General features: G+C 41.4%; 1 protein-coding gene across 7 annotated transcripts in view; it reads right to left on the bottom strand.

Moving 5' to 3' along the window:
- Positions 1 to 23,297, bottom strand: part of ASIC4 (acid sensing ion channel subunit family member 4) — a 107,786-nt gene that overhangs the window by 14,120 nt on the left and 70,369 nt on the right. For 3 of the 7 annotated variants that reach the window (XM_081323144.1, XM_081323142.1, XM_081323140.1), the window contains 8 exons: positions 16,519 to 16,663; positions 15,364 to 15,491; positions 11,765 to 11,945; positions 10,156 to 10,212; positions 5,836 to 5,989; positions 5,550 to 5,641; positions 4,864 to 4,943; positions 2,980 to 3,084 (listed from right to left, as the gene is read on the bottom strand). In XM_081323144.1, coding sequence (XP_081179270.1) covers positions 2,980 to 3,084; positions 4,864 to 4,943; positions 5,550 to 5,641; positions 5,836 to 5,989; positions 10,156 to 10,212; positions 11,765 to 11,945; positions 15,364 to 15,491; positions 16,519 to 16,663 — 942 coding nt within the window. Of the gene's footprint in view, positions 1 to 2,718; positions 3,085 to 4,863; positions 4,944 to 5,549; positions 5,642 to 5,835; positions 5,990 to 10,155; positions 10,213 to 11,764; positions 11,946 to 15,363; positions 15,492 to 16,518; positions 16,664 to 23,297 lie in introns of all 7 variants that reach the window. The other 4 variants (XM_081323143.1, XM_081323141.1, XR_014025853.1 and 1 more) reach the window with 3 other exon arrangements.

Below are 23,297 nucleotides of genomic sequence, written 5' to 3' on the forward strand. Positions count from 1 at the left end.
TTCAAGGGGAAATGAGGCAACATCTATTGGGGGGGGCGGTTTTCCTTCAATCTGGATTCTTGCATTGAGCAGAAGGTTCACCTAAATGGCTCCTTCCAACTCTACAGGGCCATTCTCCTAAAGCACTTTGTCTCTTGTGTTTGACTTAAGAGAGGAAAATTTGTGTAATAGAATTAATTAATTGACTGATTCTGTTTTTATCCCTCGCTCTCCAAAATGGCATTCAAAGTGATAATAATAATAATAATAATAATAATAATAATAATAATAATAATAATAATAATAATAAGAAGAAGAAGAAGAAGAAGAAGAAGAAGTTGGAAGGGACCTTGGAGGTCATCTAGTCCAACCCCCTGCTCAGGCAGGAAACCCTATACCATTTCAGACAAATGGCTGTCCAGTCTCTTCTTAAAAGCCTCCAGTGTTGGAGCATTCACAGCTTCTGGAGGCAGGTTGTTCCACTGGTTAATTGTTCTAACTGTCAGATCTCCCTACTGGTTGATTAGGAGCACCTCAATTCATTGTAAGTCATTCTGTCCATGACCAATATCAAGCACTGTTTTAGAATTTGAACTATTTCTTGGATTTTAATTCTTAAGGATTTCAGGCACAGGTAGCAAACTACAATCAGGATCCTGGATCCCAAGGTTTCCTTTAGAGAAGGAAGGGAGTAGACGTTGTACAACCAAACACTTAAGCTCTATAAATCTTGGTGGAGTGTTTGTACAATCTGCTACATCAGCAGAACATTAGAAATGGACTCTGACACAATCAACACTTTTTGTTGTTGTTTTTATATTAGGTTAGTTAATAAAAACTGTGGCTGATTAATCATGCAAAAGTCAACTGAGTTTCAGACTCTGCCCAAATATATTTCTTTCTACTTGTCCCCAATGCAAAAAGACATTTTCCATAGACTCCATTGCTTCTCAATAGAAATAATCACAAATCTTTTCAAAAAGAATGGAGAGGCTCTCACGGGTGAACCATGACTTTGTAGGCCAAAGGTCCCAGATTTATGCCCAGACCTTTCTAGATAAGACTGGCAAATCTAAAACCTTGGAGAGCTGCTGCCAGTCAGTATAGAACAAGGGTCTTCAAATTTGGCTCTTTTATGACGTGTGGACTTCAACTCCTAGAATTCCTCAGCCAGGCACGCTGGCTGAGGAATTCTGGGAGTTGAAGTCCACAAGTCATAAAAGGGCTAAGTTTGCAGACCCCTGGTATAGAGCCAGTTTGGTCTAGTGGTTGAGGCAACAGGCTAGTAAATGGGAGGTCATGAGTTCATGTCTTGCCTTAGCCATGAAAGCCAACTAGGTGACTTTGGGCTAGTCGTTCTCCCTTAGCCCAACTCATCTCAAAGGTTTGTTGTTGTAGGAAAAATAGGCAGAGGAAGTGTGTTGGGCATGTTCACTGCCTTGAGTTATTTGTAAAAATAATAAGGGCAGGGTACAAATAAATAAACAGACAACATTAAGTGAAATGGACAAGAGTCTGATTCAGTCTAAGGCAGGGGTCTTCAAACTTGGCCCTTTTATGAGTTGTGGACTTCAACTCCCAGAATTCCTCAGACAGCCTGCCTGGCTGAGGATGTCATGCCTCCCTCGGACCACCTGACTCTGCGGAGGAAAATGAGCTGGAGGAAAATGAGCTGGAACGGGACCCCTATGGAGGCCGAGGGAGAGGTGTCTGTGGCTTCAGAGGAATGTGGGGAAGAGCAGGCCGAGGCAGGCCAGGGCCCTTCAGGATTGGGACAGGATGAACAGGAGAGACAGAGTTCAGGCAATGAGCAAGGGCCACCCCCACCTGATTCTAGAGCACGGAGAGTGGAGAGAAGGAGGGAACAACACAGGCAGGCTCAACTACTCGGGAGGAGAGCATCCTGCCTCTCTCCACAAGGCATACCTGGAGACTGAGATTTAAGGAGACGCTGTGGGGAGAGGCATTTGTCAGGAACAAATGCTGATTCCTTGGAGTTTTGTGTGTTGTTGCTCTTGTTCTGTGACTTTTGCTTGGAAACCTGGAAACTCTGACTATTGGACTGACTGACAATGTTGCTTAGATGTTTAAAGACCTCGGACGTATTTGGGCTTCTCTTCTGAAATTGCTCAGGCAAACTCGTTAGGGTTATGATGTATGTGTCATTCCCTCTTATCTCCGTGGCCTTGAGTAGATTCCTCTTCTAACCAGACTGTATCTGAAACTACTTGCAGCCAGAGTCGCTGAAGGTGTGTGTGTGTGTCTTATTTTGTTTGGAGCAATTAAAGGGCTGTTTGAATTGCCAGCTGACTGCATTGCCTCTGTGCTATGCCCTGGGTCATCACAGAGGAATTCTGGGAGTTGAAGTCCACAAGTCATAAAAGGGCCAAGTTTGAAGGCCCCTGGTCTAAGGCAACTTCATACTTGGATTCTAGTTTACTAGACAGTTTACTATCACACTATAAGTTGCAGCTTTGTCCATGATTTTAGGGGAAAATCCTGCAAGGAACCATGGTTGCAGCCCCCCCAACGGATCTGGAAATTCTGGCAGTTATAGAATTAACATGTCTAGAGATCTCCAGGCTAGGGGAAGCTGATGGATAATTTGCAAACAGATGCCAAGTTATGAGATGAACACTTCTTAGACATACAGAAACTGCAACAATGTGGAATATTTCCTTTTAAAATGTAGATAAAAAAATAAATAAAAATAAATGTAGATAAATAAATTCATCATACCTACAATCACACAGCTTGCTGCATCTGGTCTACAAAATCCTTCAAAATTCTCATGAAATTGGCCTATCACTCCATCAAATACAGAAGTGGGTAGTGTCTCTCTCACTCCTCCTCTCCCCTCTTCTTTTATAATTGACTAGGTTCAAAGCTTCAGGCTCATCTGAATGGCATTTTTCTTGCTTCCAGTTAAGCCCCCTTCCTACTTCAATTCTCTGGCAACTGCAGGAGTGAGTTTGGGAGAGGAAGAACCCTGTGTTGTACCTGCTCCTTGATTTCCTCCAGTCCCAGAGTGGCAATACTGCCCAAAGGCTTCTTCAGGGCAGGTTTGGGGCGCCGTAGGCCATGGGCCACCTTGTCGCAGATCACCTGGAGCGCAGCAAAAGACAGGAGAATGACAACAGCAGAGCTTTTATATTCTGAGATGGCTGTATTGCAGGAAATAACTGTAACCCATGATGGTTTTAATGTTTTTCAATGTTTTTTACGTTGTAAGCCAGGGGTCTTCAAACTCGGCCCTTTTATGACTCATGGACTTCAACTCCCAGAATTCCTCAGCCAGCGTACCTGGCTGAGGAATGCTGGGAGTTGAAGTCCATGAGTCATAAAAGGGCCGAGTTTCAAGACCCTTGTTGTAAGCTTTCCAGAGTAGTTAGATATGAGAAGGGCAGATAAATAAAATAAAATAATAAAATAAAATAAAATAATAAAATAAATAATAAAATAAAATAAAATAAAATAAAATAAAATAAAATAAAATAAAATAAAATAAAATAATAAAATAATAAAATAAAATAATAAATAAAATAATAAAATATTTTTTCTAGTTTTCCATTATCCATCACGCTCATCATGTGGACCAGTGGGGTTTCAGTCAAAGGCCCAAAGTTGCAAAGCAGAGGTACAGAACTCTGGAAGGCTGCAGGCTGCATTCTGATAGGGCGTATGCCAGAAGATCAGAAATAAAAGAGATCTCTTTTTTTAAAATGTAAGACTCCATGATTGATTTATTAACTGATTGATTGATTGTGCAGTTGTCTAGGACACTGCAATCAGAACTGCCAGTTGGTAAAATTACTACCCATCACTTAGTAGTTTCTCCACTGTAATGGTACAATTTATGGGTCAATTTTGAAAGCCTTTGGGGTCCTTCATCAAAGGTTTCTGATTGCATTCTTCACTGCTTAGCTGGCAATCTGAGAACACGGATAGTAGGAAATATTGCCAGCAATCCTCTTTTGTTTGAATAGTGGAAAAATGCCCCTCCTCTACTTTTTATTGAATATATTTTAAGGTTCACTGCTTTAATTATAAACTTCTTTGTGTTGCTTCAGTCTAAGAAGCAGTAGACAGACATATTAAGACATAAATACAGTACATCATGTACATACATTTCAATGCATAAATAGTGTATTCATCCACTATATTACACTATGATTTGTCTAACTATAATTTAACAAACTGCTTTTGTCTGGGTTTTCACATAACCCAGAAGGTCAAATCTAAACAAATGATTTGGTCCTCTGGAAAATATGTAGCCCTGAACCTGTGGTTCAGAACTCCTTCGAACATGACTGCTGACAATCAAAGTCCTTGTTTCCTGTTGCTTTGCCGCAAGAAATATACAAAAACTTTCACAAGTCCAGAAAAACAAAATCCAGACCTTGTCCACATGCTCCCACTCCTCTGCTGCCCAAAACCCACACAGTGCAGATCATGATTATCAATACAATTGAACTTCAGCTTTGATCACCCCACCCCAGTTGGGGCTGACCAGAATCAGAAACCCAGCTATACTGCAGGTTCTCCAGCCCCTTGCTCTACAGCAGGGGTAGGCAACCTCGGCTCTTTTATGACTCATGGACTTCAACTCCCAGAATTCCTCAGTCAGCTATGCTGACTGAGGAATTTTGGGAGTTGAAGTCCATGAGTCATAAAAGAGCCGAGGTTGCCTACCCCTGCTCTAGAGAGAGGTATTTATTTCACAGCTGAGGACAGCATAACTCTCAAAAAGGCGGGGACTCATCATTTAGTGACAGAATTGGATTTAATACAGGGCAGGAGAAGTTTGGCTCTCCCCCCCCCTTTTCCAGGGCAACCACTTTCTCCTTCCAGCCCAGCCTACTCTGTTTCTGAATGGGTTCTTACCTCACAGATGTAGTCCAAGATTTCCAAGATGGTTAAGACACTGGCCCCAATGAAGAGGCCCATCTGGCCTCCAATGTCCCCTAGTGACAAGGAAGAGGACAAGGATTGGCATCTTGAAAGTAACCAGCCAGGAGTCGAAAAATATTGAGAGCTGGGAAGGACTGGGTGATGGAGTCTGAAGGCTGGATGGCAAGCATGGCTCTGCTTTCCCTAGGATCATCATCTTCTCTTTGGGAGCACCCCCATGTTCTCTCTGTCTCCTCTAGAAGGAGAAGAGGAAGGAGGGATGGGTGCTCATCCTGCTATAGGTACCACAATTCAGGTGGTGCCTTATGGAGAATTCGGGAAGCCTGATCTAGGTGTCTTTTTCTCTGTCACTGTGGAGACTTTCTCAAGGAAGAAATTCTCGGAAGACGTGCCACCAGTTATGGAGGCTAGATGGCCTCCCTGCAGTTCTTAGCTCAAGAAGAGAAAAGATCATTAAAGTGCCACAAGTTGCTGTAAGACCTGCAATGGTTCTGGTAGTAGTTCTCATCCTAAGCCATTTTGATCCAAAACCAAGCTTGCTTGCCCGCCTTTTTTGTCTACTCATATCATCCTTGTCTCCTCAGCACTTGCTTTGCTTCCAGGATTGAAGCTCTCACCCTGTGGGAATGGTAGAGAAGAAGCTGTGTAGGCTCACTCACCCAGAAGCCCTGCCAGATTGTATGCCTTCTTCTGTTCAATTGCCTCATAATTCAGTGCCTCAAAGAAGATATCCAGCACCAAGAAGTTCTCCCTTAGGACGGTGGGAATAATGGAAGCAGGAGAGAGAAGATTTACAAGCAGAGCTTTTCCATATATCCCTCCATATAGGCCCTCCAAACCTTATCTACTGTAGTTTTGTGCCACCACTACAATCTAGGAAGTTTGTTCATTGACTTGACCTACTATCTAAATTCTTCAGGTGTTCCTCAGCAACGTGTTACTCACCGGATATAGGTCTCATTGCGGTTATATTTGCGAGCAAGGTACCGGGCCGAGCCTTTGTTGGGAATGCGTACCATGGAAATCTCCTTGCCATAGCGGGTCAAATTACATGGTGTGGGGCAGATACAGCGTTCCTGGGTATCTTCAATGGCTGTATCTAGGAGTGGAAAGGCATGCATGGACAGAATGGATCTGCTTTAGAATAAAATACCACGTAGAAAAGGAAATTGCTATCTCTAAGGCTATGACACACAGACTAGATAATTGGCAGACTTCCCCATTTTTCAGGAATTTTGACTGCAGCATACAAAGATACCTTAGTCAAATCATCCTCAGTGGTTGCTTAGCAGATCTGGGGTAGCCAGTTTGTTAAGAGGGCACAGCATTCAAGAACTATTCCTGTGAGCTTTGTACTCTAGCTATCTTGTACTCTAGCTATCTGGCCATTCTGCCAAACAAGTATTTGATTTTAATATGCATATGGGTCTCATGAGACAGACATGGGTAGCAGAAGATTGTGTGTACTTATTTAAGTTGAGATGGGAGAGATAGTAGCTCTGGTCATAACTGCAGATGTATGGATGTTTTAATTTTGCAAACTGCCAAGTGTCACAATACTGCAGTACTGTAGTACTGTATATGCAGTTAACAAATAAATAACCACCACCCCACTTTGTTCATACCCACAAGCATAGAACCTCCCACTCATTGCAGGGGGAGGGGGGAGGGAAAGAAATTGCCTGATCTTGCCCTAGATCTCTTTCAAAATTGCTCCTGATCAACATTCTCACACGGCCCCATCTTAGGATTGTGAAATTCTCAGCCCTTGTAATTTCAGCTCAACCTATATCACACATGCACACTTTCATCAGGCTGGACACAATTTTCTTCCCCTCTATCAAGCTCAGTAAAGCCAAGCTTGAAAGTTAGGATTTCGGCTACCATGAAAATTTTGTGAGGTCATCATACGAACAATTCCTGGTTCGTAGAGTGAAGTACAGATGGGTGAGGGCACTGCTCATTAAAGATGCTATATGTACCAAAATGTACATGAGCTAAAGAAAAGAAAGAAATATATAGCCCAAAATTCACGGACACTGTGCATATCCATCCATTCGCACATTTTTCATTCGTAGAGCAACGTACTCGCCATCACTCAGTGTAATCACCTCCTCCTTCTCTCCCTAAGGAAAGTATGTCTTAGGAATCACCAAAACCTGGCAGGATGAAGCTAACAAGTGGATTACAAAGCTAGAAGTCTATGACTTATACAAAATTAATAGACCTGACAAAAGGGGAGGAGGCAATGTAGGTGAGGACGTACATACATCTGTAGCAATCCAAGAATTTCAGCCTAAGGGTTCAGCAAGAACATCTGGCTAAGAATACAAAGGAGAAGACTCTATTGTTGAGATTGCCGACTCAGACAAAAAAAATCTGAACAAAGCCCTCCTGGACCAAATGACAGAACTTTTAAGAAGGAGACCTGTAATAATAATAATAACAACAACAGGAGATCTGTTATTTTTCAGGTCTGATGGAAAATAAGCTGAACGAACGATTCAAAATCTCCCAAGTTCCTCAGTAGTTCTGCTAACTGCCTCATTTTTTTAGGAAGTTGAAGCACAAACAAAAAGAACAGCTCTTACAAATCAGGGACCTAAAGAATAGCAAGCAGCTGATTGAAGAACTAAAAATAGTGAGACCGTGGATGGAAGCGACCACAATGTTGGGCTTCAAGAATCACCCTTACCCTAAAAGCAAGTAATATCATACAAAAAAATCACATATGTATAGTTGACTTTAAGACAGCTAACTTCAGGGAGTGCAGAGGTGTACTAAGTGGGGTCCCATGGACGAAAGCCCTCAGGTCAAAGGAACATAGGTAAGTTGGGAACTTTAAAAAATAAAATACTAGAAACATAATCACACACCACGAAGCTGAGAAGAAAAAGTAGGGAGAGAACAGCTTAGGTAACCACAATGGATATACAGGGGCCTTCTGACTAAGCTATTGAAAAGAATTTGTATAGGAAATAAAAACTGGATGAAATTAGGCATGCTATCAAGTAGCTAATACTTGCAGAAATTTTTAAGAAGTGCTTAAGGGTAAAAGAAACTCAAGCTTGCAAGGAAAACCACAAAAAGGGCTTTTTAGCTATGTCAAGGGACGCGGTGGCTCAGTGGGTTAGGACGCTGAGCTTGTCGATCAGAAGGTCGGCAGTTTGGTGGGTCGAATCCCGAGTGCCGCGTAACAGAGTGAGTGCCTGTTACTCGTCCCAGCTTCTGCCAACCTAGCAGTTTGAAAGCACGTAAAAATGCAAGTAGAAAAATAGGGACCACTACGGTGGGAAGGTAACAGCGTTCCCTGCGCCTTTGGCGTCTAGTCATGCCGGCCACATGACCACGGAGACGTCCTCGGACAAGCGCTGGCTCTTCGGCTTTGAAATGGAGATGAGCACCGGACCCTAGAGTCGGAAACGACTAGCACGCATGTGCGGGGGAACCTTTACCTTTAGCTATGTCAACCATAAGAGGAAGAAAAAGGAAGGGATGGGCACAGGCTGCCAGGAGAGGACGGTGGGATGGTTACAGGTGAAGAGGCCCTTAGTTCTTTCTCTGCCTCAGTCTCCTCCCTCCCTAGAGGGGAAGAACAGAGAAAAGCCACAAAATGGTTAGGGACTGTCTGGCTACTATGGATGAGTTTTATCTCCCAGGATCTGATCAAGTATATCCAAGAAGCTTAAAGGAGCATGCAGGTGTTAGTTTGGAACCTCTTTCTGTGATCTTTGAGAAATCATGGAGGATGGGCAATTGAGAGGATTGAAGTAGGATAAATGTCGTTCTGTCTTCACAAAAGGGGGGAAAAGAGGACCTCGGTAACTACAGACTAATCAGCTTGACAATGATACCAGACAAAACTCTAGAACAGATTATTAAGTAGTCTTGTTTGTCAGCATTTAGAAAACAATGCAGCACATGGCAGGAGCCAGCATGGGTTTATCAAGAACAAGTCACCCCAAATTAATCTGATCTCCATTTTTGGTAGAGTGGCCTATATACATTAATGACTGCCATTAAAGATGGGAGAAAGCGATGAGTGGCATGCTGTAAAACTGTCCTAGACCTGCGATATCTACATTTTTATCAATGACTTGGAGAAAAGAGTTGAGGGAATCAGGGAGTTCGTAGATGACACAAAGCCCAAAGAGGTGTCTGATACTATAGATCAGGGGTGTCAAATTCGCAATGTCACGTGACGTGTCGTGACGTATCACAACTTTTTTTGCCATTGCCGGCAATGGGGTGGATGTGGTTTTTCTATGATGGATCTGGCCTGCGGGCCGGCAGTTTGATCTTAAATAGGCTTGAGTATTAGAGATGAAATAAATAGGATGGAATTTAACAAGAAGAAATACAATGTTCCTGTGTAGCAGGTTCTGCATCTCAGGCTGAAAAATGTAAGGCATGATTTCCGTAAGATAGGACAAGAAACGTTACAAGGACAAAGTTCAGGTGGATATCAGGAGAAAAAATCCTAATAGTGGAACTGTTCAAAAATGGCACAGACTTTCTTGGAAGGAGTTGCACTCATCTTTGTTGGAGTTGTTTAGAGATGGATAGCCATCTATTGGATTCCTGCCATGGGCTGGGGTTTGGACAATGTCCAGTCCTTATATTTTATCTACTATTTTTATTTTTATTTATTTTATTTTAATCCTATTTATATCCCGCCCTTCTCCGAAGACTCAGGGCGGCTTACAATTTAAGCACAAACCAATGTGCTTAGCAATAGCCTTCATTCTATGTATATGCCTGCTTATTAGGGCTTTCGCCCCCCCCCCCAAGCGGCATTTTTACAAAGTCAGCTTAATTGCCCCCAACAATCTGGGTCCTCATTTTACCTACCTCGGAAGGATGGAAGGCTGAGTCAACCTTGAGCCTGGTGGGACGCGAACCTGCACTAATTGCAGGCAGCTGGTGTTACTTAAGGAGGCATCAGCCCACTGCTCCACCAAGGCTCTATTACTACAGGATATGATCCTCCTTTTTCTCCCATACGCACCAAATCACCAAATATCTCCTTCTCTCCCCGTTCTTCCTTTCTCTTGCTATGTACATGCCTTCAGAGAAGGAGCAGGGCTTTAGTTGGCCAATCAAGAGTTTCTGTGGGCTGGAACCTGCCTTAAGAACCAATCAGCTGCTTCCCCCCCCCAAACACAACAAAAACGCAACTAAAACTCTACTTAATTATGACTGGTTGCCCAGATCCTCTTTATTGGTCCCTTCACGGTTTGTCAGATACCTTCGAAAGTTACCTACCTAGTGTGTGATCAGCACATTCAATGTAGACATTGGGTGAACAGATGGTCTCATTTCCTGAAAGAGAAGAACCTGGGCAGTAGTTAACTAGAGATGTTTGCTTTACCCAGATTTGAGCTCCTGCTACTCCTAGGGTTGGGACAGAGAGAATGTGCCTAATAATTTTGCTGTGTGGATGTTTATTCTGCTTCCTTGGTACAAATGCATCCATTGGCTAGAAGCCAGTGTAACATAGTTTTCTCTTCTGTACATGTTGGGCTTACCATCACCACCAAGTAGTCAGCATAACAAATGATGGATGTTGTAGTTCAACACATATGCAGGACACCAAGTGGGGAAAAGTCAGCCTCATGTCATAGTTAAACAATTCTCTGGGCTAAATAATATTATTTAGGGCAGTAACCTGGGTGATAGTTGAATATATGGAGTCCAAAGACCAGTGAGATTTGTGCATATGTCAGTAGCATTGCCCTCTCTGTACTTAGAAATATGGGTCAAGGAGACAGAATATATGTTTCCAGAGGCCATCCAAGGTATTCCAGCATTTGGTGGGGTGGATTGCACTGCAGCAGTGGTGGGATTCAGCTGGTTTGCATCACTTTGGCAGAACTGGTAGCTAATTTTTTGTTGCCCGCACCCAGAATGGGCTTCTGGAAGCGGCATCCACACACAGAACCGGTTGTTCACATATTTGAATCCCACCACTGCACTGCAGCCTATGCTGACAATGACAGATCCTATAAATAATAAGGGAGTGAAGGTGGCATTAGAGCTTTTGAAAAATGGCATAAGTAGAATTGTTGGCAGGTCTACATATCCCAGGGTGTGAAATAGTTCAGTTTCCCACTTAGAATGCCCAAATTCTAGACCGTAATTGTTATGGAGAACCCCCCCCCCACACACACACACATCTGTTCCATTAGGTTGGACTCAGGGCAAAACTCTAAGTTGAAGTTAGTTGGTCCATAATGGCTACAACTTTGGAAAGGGGAAGTGGGGGCGGGCTGGATCAAGTATTATTTTTTCCCTGCCATACAGGATATGGAGTATAGTATGAGGAAAGGGAGAATTCAAAGCAGTCTCCCCGTCTTGTCCCTCTCAAAAAGATGTCTCTTGGGATAACAGGGTGTGTGATTCAACATAATCAGAGAATACCTAGTGCAGGGGTAGGCAACCTTGGCTCTTTTATGACTCATGGACTTCAACTCCCAGAATTCCTGAGTCAGCATAGCTGACTCAGGAATTCTGGGAGTTGAAGTCCATGAGTCATAAAAGAGCCAAGGTTGCCTACCCCTGACCTAGTGAAACAAGACTGGTATACAAATGCTCCATATTTGTGTGGATTCGTGTACCTTTAATGTTGGTATGACAATCAAATATTTATCAGATGAAAGACTTCTGAAGATGGAAACAAATGGAGGGAAAAGTTTCGCCAAGCTTTGTGTCAGATTGTGACATTCAAATCAGTGGAACAGATGTGAGGAGCAGATGTGAGCAAAGCCAAGGTTGGCCCCACAGGCTCATGGCAAATCAGTTTCTGGAGCAGATTCTCCAGGCAACCAAGAGGTCTGGAGCCACCTGTGAGGCAGGTCTAGAAGGCTTCCCTTACCTGGCATATGCACCATGCGACACTGGCAGTTTTGCACCACTGCCTCTTTCTCGCACTGCAGCCTGCAAGCAGCAATACTGTAGCTCTCGTAGCCAGGCAGGATCTGTTCCTCCTTCAGGCTGGCCTGGCAGCTCCCCCAAGGCTGGGGCAGGTATGTCAGCTGCAGGAGAAGGGGAGCAAGCTAAACACCAAGAAAAAGCAGTGCTCGTCCAGTGACGTTGTTACGCAAAAAGCCTCTCCTTATACATGCATGTATGCAATCCAACATTCTACCCGACTTTTCCATCATTAAAAACAATCCCCAAATAGGATGCAACTGATTAAAAATACACAACTAGCAATGTGCTTAAGAAATTTTTTAAAAAGTCTACCAAACAATTTTAAAAAACTTGAAAAGGTGGGCAATGCTAGGCCGGAAAAGCATCATAGCACCATAGCACTGAGGCTAGTACTGGAAGGAGTGGCACATTCATGAACGAACAGGAAAGGAATTCCAGAACTGGATAATTGTACCAAAAATGCTGTCTGGTGGGCCACAACTCTAGGAATATATTTTCTTGCTGAAATCCTTTTTTGAGGCCAGACTTCTCCTTCTACAGTAGCCAGCAACCTCTGTTGTAAATAATGTTTTCCCATTTTTCTCCACGCTAAACCTGAAGTACTAACCATGAATTTTATTCTTAAGGCTAGAAGGTTTTACAGTTGCCTCTGATTTTATGGGATTCTTTAACATCTCATGTCGGTGTATTTGCTTTTCTAAATTATTACACACAGAGACAGTTAAGAATCTGCACTTAGGAAATCTCTACTTTAAAACCCATCCCTTACTATTACAGCCTCCACATCCTACAGGATTAGGCTGTGAGTAACACTGAGCGTAAGAGACATAGGCAGCATCTTCTAATATTAATTAGACATTAGATTGAAATCCATCTTTCCTCCAGGAGGTTAAGGCAGAGTACTTTGTCTCCAGTTTTATTCTCCCGGCAGCAAGGTTGGATTTAGAGATGGTGACTGGTCCAAATTCCCTCAAAGAGCTCCTGGGGATGAGAACTAAAATGGCAGAGAACCGGAACGTACCTAACTTCAAGATCAGAATCTAAGGAGGAAATGATGTGATAAGGAGTGAGCAATCAAGCTGATTCCAACAGAGTTTGACAGGATGCAAGGAAATGAAACTTCAGCGCACAAATTTTGATTTCTCTTTTGCTCTGAATATTTTCTTTAATGCCAATATTTTCTTTTAACATTTTCTTAAGGAAAGATGAACCAATTCACTGATATGTTTGAATATTTTTAAACTGACCCCTGCCTTATGCTGAAATTCAAAGAAAGCCAGGTGGCATTAATGACATTTAATCTGAAAATGTGTGGCAATGGGGTGGAGCAGGAGCAGAGATATTAAATTGTCCCTATTCGGTGCAATTAAGATAATAATGCTTAATACTGTACAAGGATATTTCTTGGAATGACTTTTGAGTCATATGATTTTAAGACTCCACAGCTTTCTCTAATTATAGGAACTGTATTTATCTTCTCACGTTTTTCCTTGGACTCAAATAATGACAAGAGTTATTTTGTGATCAGCTCCAGAATCTTAAATATTGCCCCCTTTTTCTTTCATAGAACATATTTACGCTACAAAATTACATTTCTTTTTTTTTTTAAATTCTCATGGTTTCTTCTTGGGAATTGCAGTTTTGTGAAATGTTGGGCTTATTTTTAGAAGTTTTTATCCCATAGAATTACAAGCGCCACAGTTCCCTGGAAAAAATCGAATATCCATTAAACCAATTTAAATAACGCAGAAATATTGGCCCATTGTAGAAGAGGCTAGACAAGGAAAACAAAAATGGCCACCTTAAAAAATTGGAAAGGTATTTTGGTGTCTTCTTTCAAATTGCATTAGAGATGAAAAACTGCAAAATGTACTGAATAACTTGAAAATATGTTCTGCTGCTGTCTTTTTTGACTGTCGGCTAATGGAGTTATTACTTTATTTAACTCCTTTTCAAGCAAGAGCCCGATTAAAATATTCAGGCTTGACTCACAGGATGATCTCCTCAGGAGAATTCACTGTACCGGCAGTAGTTTACATCTGGCACCTACTTCTGGGTGTGGACTGGAACTGACTGGGAGAGACGTCTCTGTTCAGTGAAACTCTGACTATGCTTTTTATTGACAACTACTAGATGACCCGTGCATTATCGGATCATCATTTCAGAGATATTTCCTTTCCTAAACAGAAACCGAATGACCACAGCTGGGCAAAAGAGCAGTGGAAGCAGGAGTGACTTCTAACTTCCTGCCAGTTTCCACGTTGAGTTTCCTTGTATGAAGCTGGGAGAGCTTCCCTTCCTCCCTTCTTCCCTCCCTGTCATTCTGCCATTTCCTCCCTCCCTCTAGCAAATGGCTGCTCGCAATAAGAGTTTTAGTAGTATACAGAGCCTTCATCTCCTCCAGCCAGTCTTACTAATCAGAGTCCTATGAAGTCCTTGGATTTCTGTTATGATGATATTCGGTTAGCCTTTCGTAAGGCCTTAAAAACCTGGCTATGTTCCCATGTCTGGGGTGCTGAATGTGTTAAGGGCCCCGTTTCCTAGCTGTATTACTAACTGATCAAGTATCTCGGTGGCTATGCACAGTTACTTTGGATGTTTTTGGTGTTTTTATTATTTTAAAATGTTTTTATTATTTTTAATTGTAATATTTGTTAAATTGTAAGCCACCCAGAGTTATTGACTGAGAAAATTGAACAAATGAACCAACAAATCCTTTGAGAATGTTTTCAAAAGAAAGTTAATAGTCCAACCAGGTTTGATTTTTTACAGTTCATAGCTGACTCAAGGGATGAACATCATTTGAGAAACATGATGCGACATTACAGATTTCTCCTGTTTTATAACTTCCAGATGTGCGGCACTACAATTTCCAAATCTCCCAGACAGTTTGAAATTGAAACAAACATACTGAGGAAAGGACCGAATCATGGAAAACTATTTTTTTCTTTTTTCTTTCTTTCTTTCTTTCTTTCTTTCTTTCTTTCTTTCTTTCTTTCTTTCTTTCTTTCTTTCTTTCTTTCTCTTTCTCTTTCTTCTTTCTTTCTCTTTTTTTCTTTCTTTCTTTCCTTCCTTCCTTCCTTCCTTCCTTCCTTCCTTCCTTCCTTCCTTTCTTTCTTTCTTTCTTTCTTCTTTCTTCCTTCCTTCCCTCCCTCCCTCGCTCCCTCCCTCCCTTCATCCTTTGAATTAGTTGGCTTCCAATCTCACCTTGGCAATTCAAAAAATCACAGTATATACAGTACATTAACAAGAACCTCAAATAAGAATTTGACCCAATACCGGGGAACACATCCAAATATTTGAGGCTTTGCAAAAAGCCATCAGAGCCAGGGCCAATATAATCTTGGGGGAAATGAAGTTGAGAATGGTGTCCAGGTGCTGAAACAAGGAAAGCATGTTTTCTGGGCCTCTGTTCACTCTTATCAACTTTTATGTGCTATCATGAGCCCTCCTACTTACTCGCACCATTATCAATTTCTCCCAAATAATGCCGATTCACTCTTTGCCAAGCTAGAGCAACTTCTACTTTCTGGCTCTCACCCGCTGCTCCTGGCAGGAAACGAAAGTCTGGAAACCAGGGGAGACTCCAAATCCCAACTGATGAATGTAGGGTGGCTCATCCTGGCTGTGGATCTGTACCCGGATTCCAGCTTCAAATGATGTCTCATCTGGAATGAGAAGTGGTGGTGCCATGGTTAGGATTTCTTTTGGGAGGGCTAGACCTCAGGGAAATGTGTTCATTCATCTGACGACCATGATAACGTATTCATGCTACTCACTTCTCATTTCTCTATTCTTCCCGTCTTATGACTGTGTTTGTTTCCTGCCTTGTCAAGGGGATTCATTAGTTACTAAATAATAAAAGCAGTCATATATATATAGATAGATTTATTAATGGCTATATATTACAGCTTTTAAAAAGGTCACAGATAAGCTGCCAGGATCTCTAGAATTGCTACGTTAATTTTTCATGAGTTTGACATGGTGGCATATCCACCATAATTAATTTTTGTATTATTTCCAAACCAAACCAGTGTTGGAAAGGAGTTGCCAGTTCTTCTTTCTGAGCTTCCCTCCACCCTCCCAGTCACATGACCCATACTGCATTTATTACTAAGGGATTAGAAAGAATTCTAAAAGCTGTCATCTGCATGCTTTCCCTGCTTGGTTTAAAACATAAAATATGTAGTGATAACCAAACTATTTGGATATTTGTTTGATATTCAGGTACTGAATAGGGTATGCAGCAGCTTTCCAAACTCTGGGAACTTGGCTCTTCAACTCCCAACACATCTGGAGGAGAACAGAATTCTGGTATAGAATTTTTTACTATTACAACTAACACATTTTTGACTCTTAGTTAGTTTCACCCTTAGACAAATAGTCATTTAATCAATATTTTTGGGCCACTGAACGGAGCTGAGTATTTACTGGCTGGATGCCCTTCCTTGTGCCTAAGCGGAATTTGCAGATTTTTCTCTGATAGAGAAATATCTGCTGCTGCGTAGGATTGAACTCTCAACCTTCTGAGTGAGAGGTGAGTATCTTCACTTCTGGGCCACTGTGCTGCTTAATATCTGTCATGGATAAAAGGAGTAAAACAGAAAGTCAGGATAGAGATAGCCCTCTGGACTAATACTAATAATGTAAGGACTCCAGAATCATGTCTCTTCCTAATATCATGCAAGCTCTTACTGGTTTCTCTCCAGATGGGCAAGTATTCCTCCTGTTGGATGTCCAACATGATCTCCAGCCCATTCCCCATCCCACTCTGGCGAGTCATCCGTGCTTTGTTTCGGTCACCATTGAATGTGTAGCATTTTCCATAGCGGGTGTAGACCTGTGGAGAAAGGACAGATCAAAGGGGTCCAGTATTCTGAGGATGCCAACAATATTACAGATATCAGTACGGTTACAAGGAGTGGGAAGATTTCCCTTCATCTGTGGCTATTCCAATCCAACATAAAAGGAACGGCTGCTGGAATTGGGTATGTCTAGTTTAACGAAGAGAAGGGTGAGGGGTGACATGATAGCAGTATTCCAATATCTCAGGGGCTGCCACAAAGAAGAGGGAGTCAAGCTATTCTCCAAAGCACCTGAAAGCAGGACAAGAAGCAACGGATGGAAACTAGTCAAGGAGAGAAGCAACCTAGAACTAAGGAGAAACTTCCTGACAGTTAGAACAATTAACCAGTGGAACAACCTGCCTCCAGAAGTGGTGAATGCTCCAACACTGGAAGTTTTTAAGAAGAGACTGGCCAGCCACTTGTCTGAAATGATATAGGGTTTCCTGCCTGAGCAGGGGGTTGGACTAGATGACCTCCAAGGTCCCTTCCAAATTATTATTATTATTATTATTATTATTATTATTATTATTATTATTATTATTATTATTATTATTATTATTATTATTATTAATCCTTTCTTCACTCTGTTTACATTTTTCTTTCCTCAGGAAAGAAAAAACCTGTGGTACTCCGAATATTACTGGATTCTAATTCCCATCAGCTTCAGCTAATATGCTGGAGGTTATAATCAAGAAATATTTCTTTTTTCTTTTCCTTCCTTTGCTTAATGTGTGTGTGTGTGTGTGTGTGTGTGAGAGAGAGAGAGAGAGAGAGAGAGAGAGTGAGAGGGGGGGGGAGGGAGGGAGGGAGGGATCCAGTCCTGTCTGATAAAGTTTTATTTCTTGGCTACTTTCATCACATCAGGGGACAATTCACTGTTCACTTCAGCATAAAAGAGAGATGGATATAAAACAATCCAGAGAGGAATGAAATTATATAGCCACACAAGAAACAAAGAATACTACCATCTTTACAAAGTCAGAGGGCACATTTATTGTGCACTTCTCAAAGGCAGCTAGCTAGTTACTGAGAAGCAAACATACCACTAGAAAGGATTTTGATGTGAACCAGTGGCTTTTGTAATTTTATTATATACAATGTAGCAACTATCTGATTTTTCTGAGACGGGGTGGAGAAGGGGAGAGAAATGGTGCTTGAAATCAAAGACCATAGCAACCTCTAGTATTCAATGGCAAGTCTGAAAGGGGTACTAATCAGAGGGGAACCAACATGAAATCCAACATCAGATATCCCTCAAGGAGTGATGTTAGCTACTTTTGTATCTTGGGCTCTCAAGAAGTTCATCTGCTTTCTGAAACAAACTGGAGTCACCTACATGTAAGTTGAGAGACTATAGAAATTTAATAAATATTTTTTTAAAAAATCCCATCTTTTGGTGCTTATCAGATGCTATCAGGATATTAATACTAATCACTTTAAATCAATTCCCTTTTTCCTTGGTCACTGTCAGTCTGATAGTCCAGATTTCTGAACTATGGGATCTATCAGAAATATTTTAGGATTTTTTTCCCTGTAGAATCAAGATACACACAATCCTTTGATCATCCCAGTAGGTGAAGCCATAGTAGTTCTTGTCAAAACCAATGGGTGGCTTATTAACAGAGATAATAGGTATAATAGAAGTGCTGTTCAGAGACTAGGGAGAAAAGAATATCGATTGCCAAGAAAACAGAACTGAAATAGAAGCTAAGTTTATATTTCATATTTTCCCCAGGTTGTAGTGCTAAGCCAGGGGTCAGCAACCTGAAACAGTGAAAGAGCCACTCGGAACCGGTTCCCTCACAAAAGGAAAAACTGGGAGCCGCAAAAAATTGTGTGCACATGCGCATACATGCGCGCATACGCAGAACAGGGTTTGACTGAAGAGTGGAGCCAAGGCCAGATATGCACCTACCCTGCATATTTGAATTGATTGGTTGAACTTTTTTAGTCCCACTTTTTTTTTTGGACTGCACGTCAGAGGACTGGGAGCCGCAGGAGACGGCTGAAAGAGCCGCATGCGGCTCCGGAGCCGCGGGTTGCAGACCTGTGTGCTAAGCCATGTCCTAAAATTCATAGCATCTTAGTCCTCAGGATGGGTGTGTGTGTATGTCATAATTTCAGAATGAAAAATAAGCCTATGATGAAAGAATAGATTATTGGCATTCCGCTAAAACAAGTAAAGGTTAACTGGCCATCTCTTTATAAGGTTGGCAGGCAGAGATCTCAGGGGACTTAGAAAGAGAGGCTAATAAAAAATTCAAATAATGGGACACAAAATAAAAAAGAGAAAGTAAGAGCAGATAACCTGTACACATGCAATAAAAGGCGGACATTGGTAGCCCTTGCTCTGTAAATAAGTCCAGAGAAGTTCATGGGTGTGATTCTGAAAAGAAAAAAACATACCTTCCATGCTATCTGTTCATAGAGTGTTGCTGATAAATGAAATTTTAACTGTTTATAATCAGCGGGTCTTCTGGATAAATAAGAAATAGAATATTCATCCCATCATCTCATAACTGCAACATTATGCTAAAAGAGGAAATTTTAAGAAAGGAGAGAATCTCATTTTAAGAATGATCATTTTGGTTTGATGGCCACAAGGCTCTGAATTATATTTATTCCCAAAATAAACATCATGATGCTGCTGATCAAATAAATGGGGTGTTTTTTTTGCAAATAGCCCTCCAATTTTTTTGTACTCCCAGTCCAACCTTCACATTTCTCCCTCCTGTCCTGTTCCATGAGAATGCCCACCTTTCCTTGCTATAAACATCCATCCACATGAGCCTCATTCACAAAATTCATGAATGGCAACACAATACATTCAGTGGGCACTTGGCCTAGCATCAGAGAGACAGCAACAAGATCCTTGGATTGATCTACCCATTGGCACGGCTTCTGTATGTCCATTTACACACAAAGCTTCCTTGTGATTGAGCCATTGCCTGCCAATTTATTGAGAATCCCAATCCCATGGATGTGTGAATTGGCTTGTCCAAGATAAATATCCCATTGCCAGTAGGAACAGTTTCTTTTCCTAATAATGATATAAATTGTTCTGCTATTTTTTTCACTCCTCCTATCAGTAATAGTTCATAAGTACCTACTTGGGTTCTTTTACAACAGGGAATTTGGTGCATTTTTGGATCATAGTACCCATCAATCCCAGCCACAAACAAATGGAGTGCACAAGAATGTGGCCAAATCTTCTCAAGGCTCCAGGTTGTCTGTTCCTGGATAGATAGTGCTTTTCCAGTATCTTCTCTGCAGGACGCTTTAATGTACAGACCTCCCTCCCACTTAATAATAATAATAATAGTAATAATAATAATAATAATAATAATAATAATAATGATGATGATGATGATGATGATGATGATGATGATGATGATGAAGAAGAAGAAGAAGAAGAAGAAGAAGAAGAAGAAGAAGAAGAAGAAGAAGAAGAAGAAGAAGAAGAAGAAGAAGAAGAAGAAGAAGAAGAAGAAGAAGAAGATGATAGGACGTGGCAGTGCCTGGAGACAGCAGAATAGACGAGTTGCATCTGGTGGTGATGCTGTCTAACCCACTTTTTCTATCTTATCAAGTAGTAGGTTGTGATCTACTTTATCAAATGCCTTACTGAAGTCCAAGTCCACTAATTTTGTCACCTGGGCAAAGAATGCAATAAGATTTAATAAGAAAAAATCTTTTTAAAAATCTCCAGTGATGGAGCACCCATGATTTCTGATTAATTGTTAATTGTCCTCACTGTCAGGTTGCTTTGTCTCTTTGATCAGTTTCCAGCCATTGTTTCTTGTCCTGCCCTCTGGTGCTTTGGTGAATAAGTGACCTCCTCTTATTTGTGGCAGCCTCTCAAATACTGGAATACTGCTATCATGTCTCCCCTATTTCTTCTTTTCTTTAGACTAGCCAAACCCAAGTCCTGCAGCCGTTCTTCATATGTTTTAGTCCCCAGGCCTTTGATCATCTTAGTTGCTCTTCTCTGATTTTTTTTCCCAAACTCTAAACATCTTTTTTGTGATATAGTGACCAAAATTGGCTGCAGTATTCCAGGTGTGGTCTTACTAGGGTTTTATAAAGCGGTACTAATACTTCACATGATCTTGATTCTATGCCTCTGTTTATACAGTCCAGGATTGTATTAGCTTTTTTGGCTGCTGCTGCACACTGCTGGCTTAGAGTCAAGTGATCATCCACTTTGTTTGCCTCTAGATGTTTGCTGATTCATTGCTTGATTATCCCAGGTATTGAGGTCAGGCTGATAGATCTGTAATTTCCTGGATTTCATTTTTCCCCCTTTTTTGAAGATGGGAACTACATCAGCTCTTTTCCAGTCCTCTGGTAGTTCCCCAGTGCTCCAGGATCTTTGAAAGATATAGTTCAGTGGTTCTGAGATCACATCTGCCAGTTCCTACCTTGGGGTGTAATCCATCTGGTCCTGGTGATTTGAACTCATCTAGGGTAGACAGGTGCTCACTTACCATTTTCTTGCCTATTTTAACTTGTGTTTCTAATCTGTTTTTTACAATACTGTTTTTGATAAGTTGGACTGTTTTTCCCCTTTGTGTAAAGATGGATGCAAGAAACAAGTTAAGTAGTTCTATTTTCTCCCTGTTGCTTGTCACCTTCTTGCCACTTTCTCCTACTAATGGACCAATCATTTCCTTAACTTTTTTATTGTTTTTTATGTTGAAAGAAGCCTTTTTTGTTATTTTTGAATTTTGTTGCAAGTCTTAGTTCATTTTGAGCCTTAGCTTTCCTCACTTCACCTTTTCAGGCTCAGGCTATTTGCTGATATTCTGCTTTAGTTATGTGCCATGTTGGTTTGTTTTAAGAGCTGTAATTTTTCTTCTTTGTGGGTATTGTGCTAGACTGGGCTTTTATAACCTCACTTTTCAAAATTTCCCAAGCTTCTTGAGTTGTTTTTCCCTTGAAGATTCTCATCCATGGAATCCGTCCCAAGCTCTCTCTAAGTTTATTGACTCTAGTTTGACTATGTTTTATTACTTGTGCTTACATAATGTTGAATTCCAATATTCCATGATCACTCCTCCCCCCCACAAGGTTCCTGTAGTTTCAATACTCTCTATCATTTCATCTGCAGCAGGTTTTCTAATATTCAAAAGATTCTGAGACATGTTCTAAGCAACTCTCCATCCAGGGTCCTACTTACCTCAAATCAACTACAATATCACGCAGGGGTAAGGACTAAGTGGCTCAGTACAAGAAACACGCTCCTTGCAAAAGCTTCAAGTTATTTCTAGTAACATGGTTCTTCCACAGCTCAACTGCAGAGACTTGAAGCCAATTGTCAATAATGATCAATGAGAACCACAATGACTTGGATCACAAGTTAAGTATTGTATTGGACAGAAAATGAAAATCAGGTATGTTGTTGTTAGCTGCGAAGTCGTGTCCGACCCAGGTATACAAATGATCAAAACTCTGCTATCATCTTCTAGAAATTAATCTGTCCCTTTATCTTTCTTCTTTTAGGGCATTCTTGCTATTTCTAGATTCATTACAATCAGATAACTTTCCATCCCAGTGTGACACCTAACAAAGATAAAAATCACCATACTGGCTTTTACATGGTGACTGAGCAAAGTAAATCCATACTTTCATTTGTTCCCCTTTCTTATGGCATATATCCATTTCAGTCAGGGTTCAGCTTAATGGATGATCTATGCTAGAAATGGATGCGGAGAATGCAATCCTCCTGGACCTTTTAGACTTCTTAGAAACTTTCAATATCATTGACAATGGTATCCTTCTGAGACAGTTTATGATGGCTAGGAGTTGGGGTGTTCTTTTACAGCACTGTGAATTAGACCAATGAAGCTCCTACAAGACAGGAATTATACTATTTAAACTAGATTAACTCCCTTTTTACGACCTTGTAATCCCTTAACTGTTTAAACTAGTTTAAATAATACTTAAAGGGAAAGGGAAAGGTTCCCCCGCACAAGCGTGCTAGTCGTTTCCAACTCTAGGGGCCGGTGCTCATCTCCATTTCAAAGCCGAAGAGCCAGCGCTTGTCTGAGGATGTCTCCATGGTCATGTGGCCGGCATGACTAGACGCCAAAGGCACACGGAATGCTGTTACCTTCCCACCGTAGTGGTCCCTATTTTTCTACTTGCATTTTTACGTGCTTTCGAACTGCTAGGTTGGCAGAAGCTGGGACGAGTAACAGGCGCTCACTCTGTTACGCGGCACTCGGGATTCGACCGGCCAAACTGCCGACCTTCTGATCGACAAGCTCAGCGTCCTAACCCACTGAGCCACTTACAGAGTGCTAATATTGGTATCAGTTAATAAATAGGATGCCAGATCCAGCTTCTGTGTAGTAGACCCATATAAAGTGTTCTGCAGTAGTCAGTCCATGAAGCAGGTAAACACTGTCAAAGCCATCATGTTTCAGAAAGGCCTGCAACTGGAATACCAGTTATATTTGATCTCAGACCCCTCTATCCAGACTCTCCACCTGCCTATCCAGCACTAGCCATTTTTAGGATGGCCCTAGATTACTGACTTTCTTCAAGGGAACATATCCCGGAATTATTGCTGCAAGAAGTAAGATGCCAAATGGTTACTGCACAAACAGCACCTTCTTCTTGCAG

Source organism: Vipera berus, assembly GCF_964194415.1.
Source record: "Vipera berus genome assembly, chromosome: 1".
NCBI lineage: Eukaryota > Metazoa > Chordata > Lepidosauria > Squamata > Viperidae > Vipera > Vipera berus.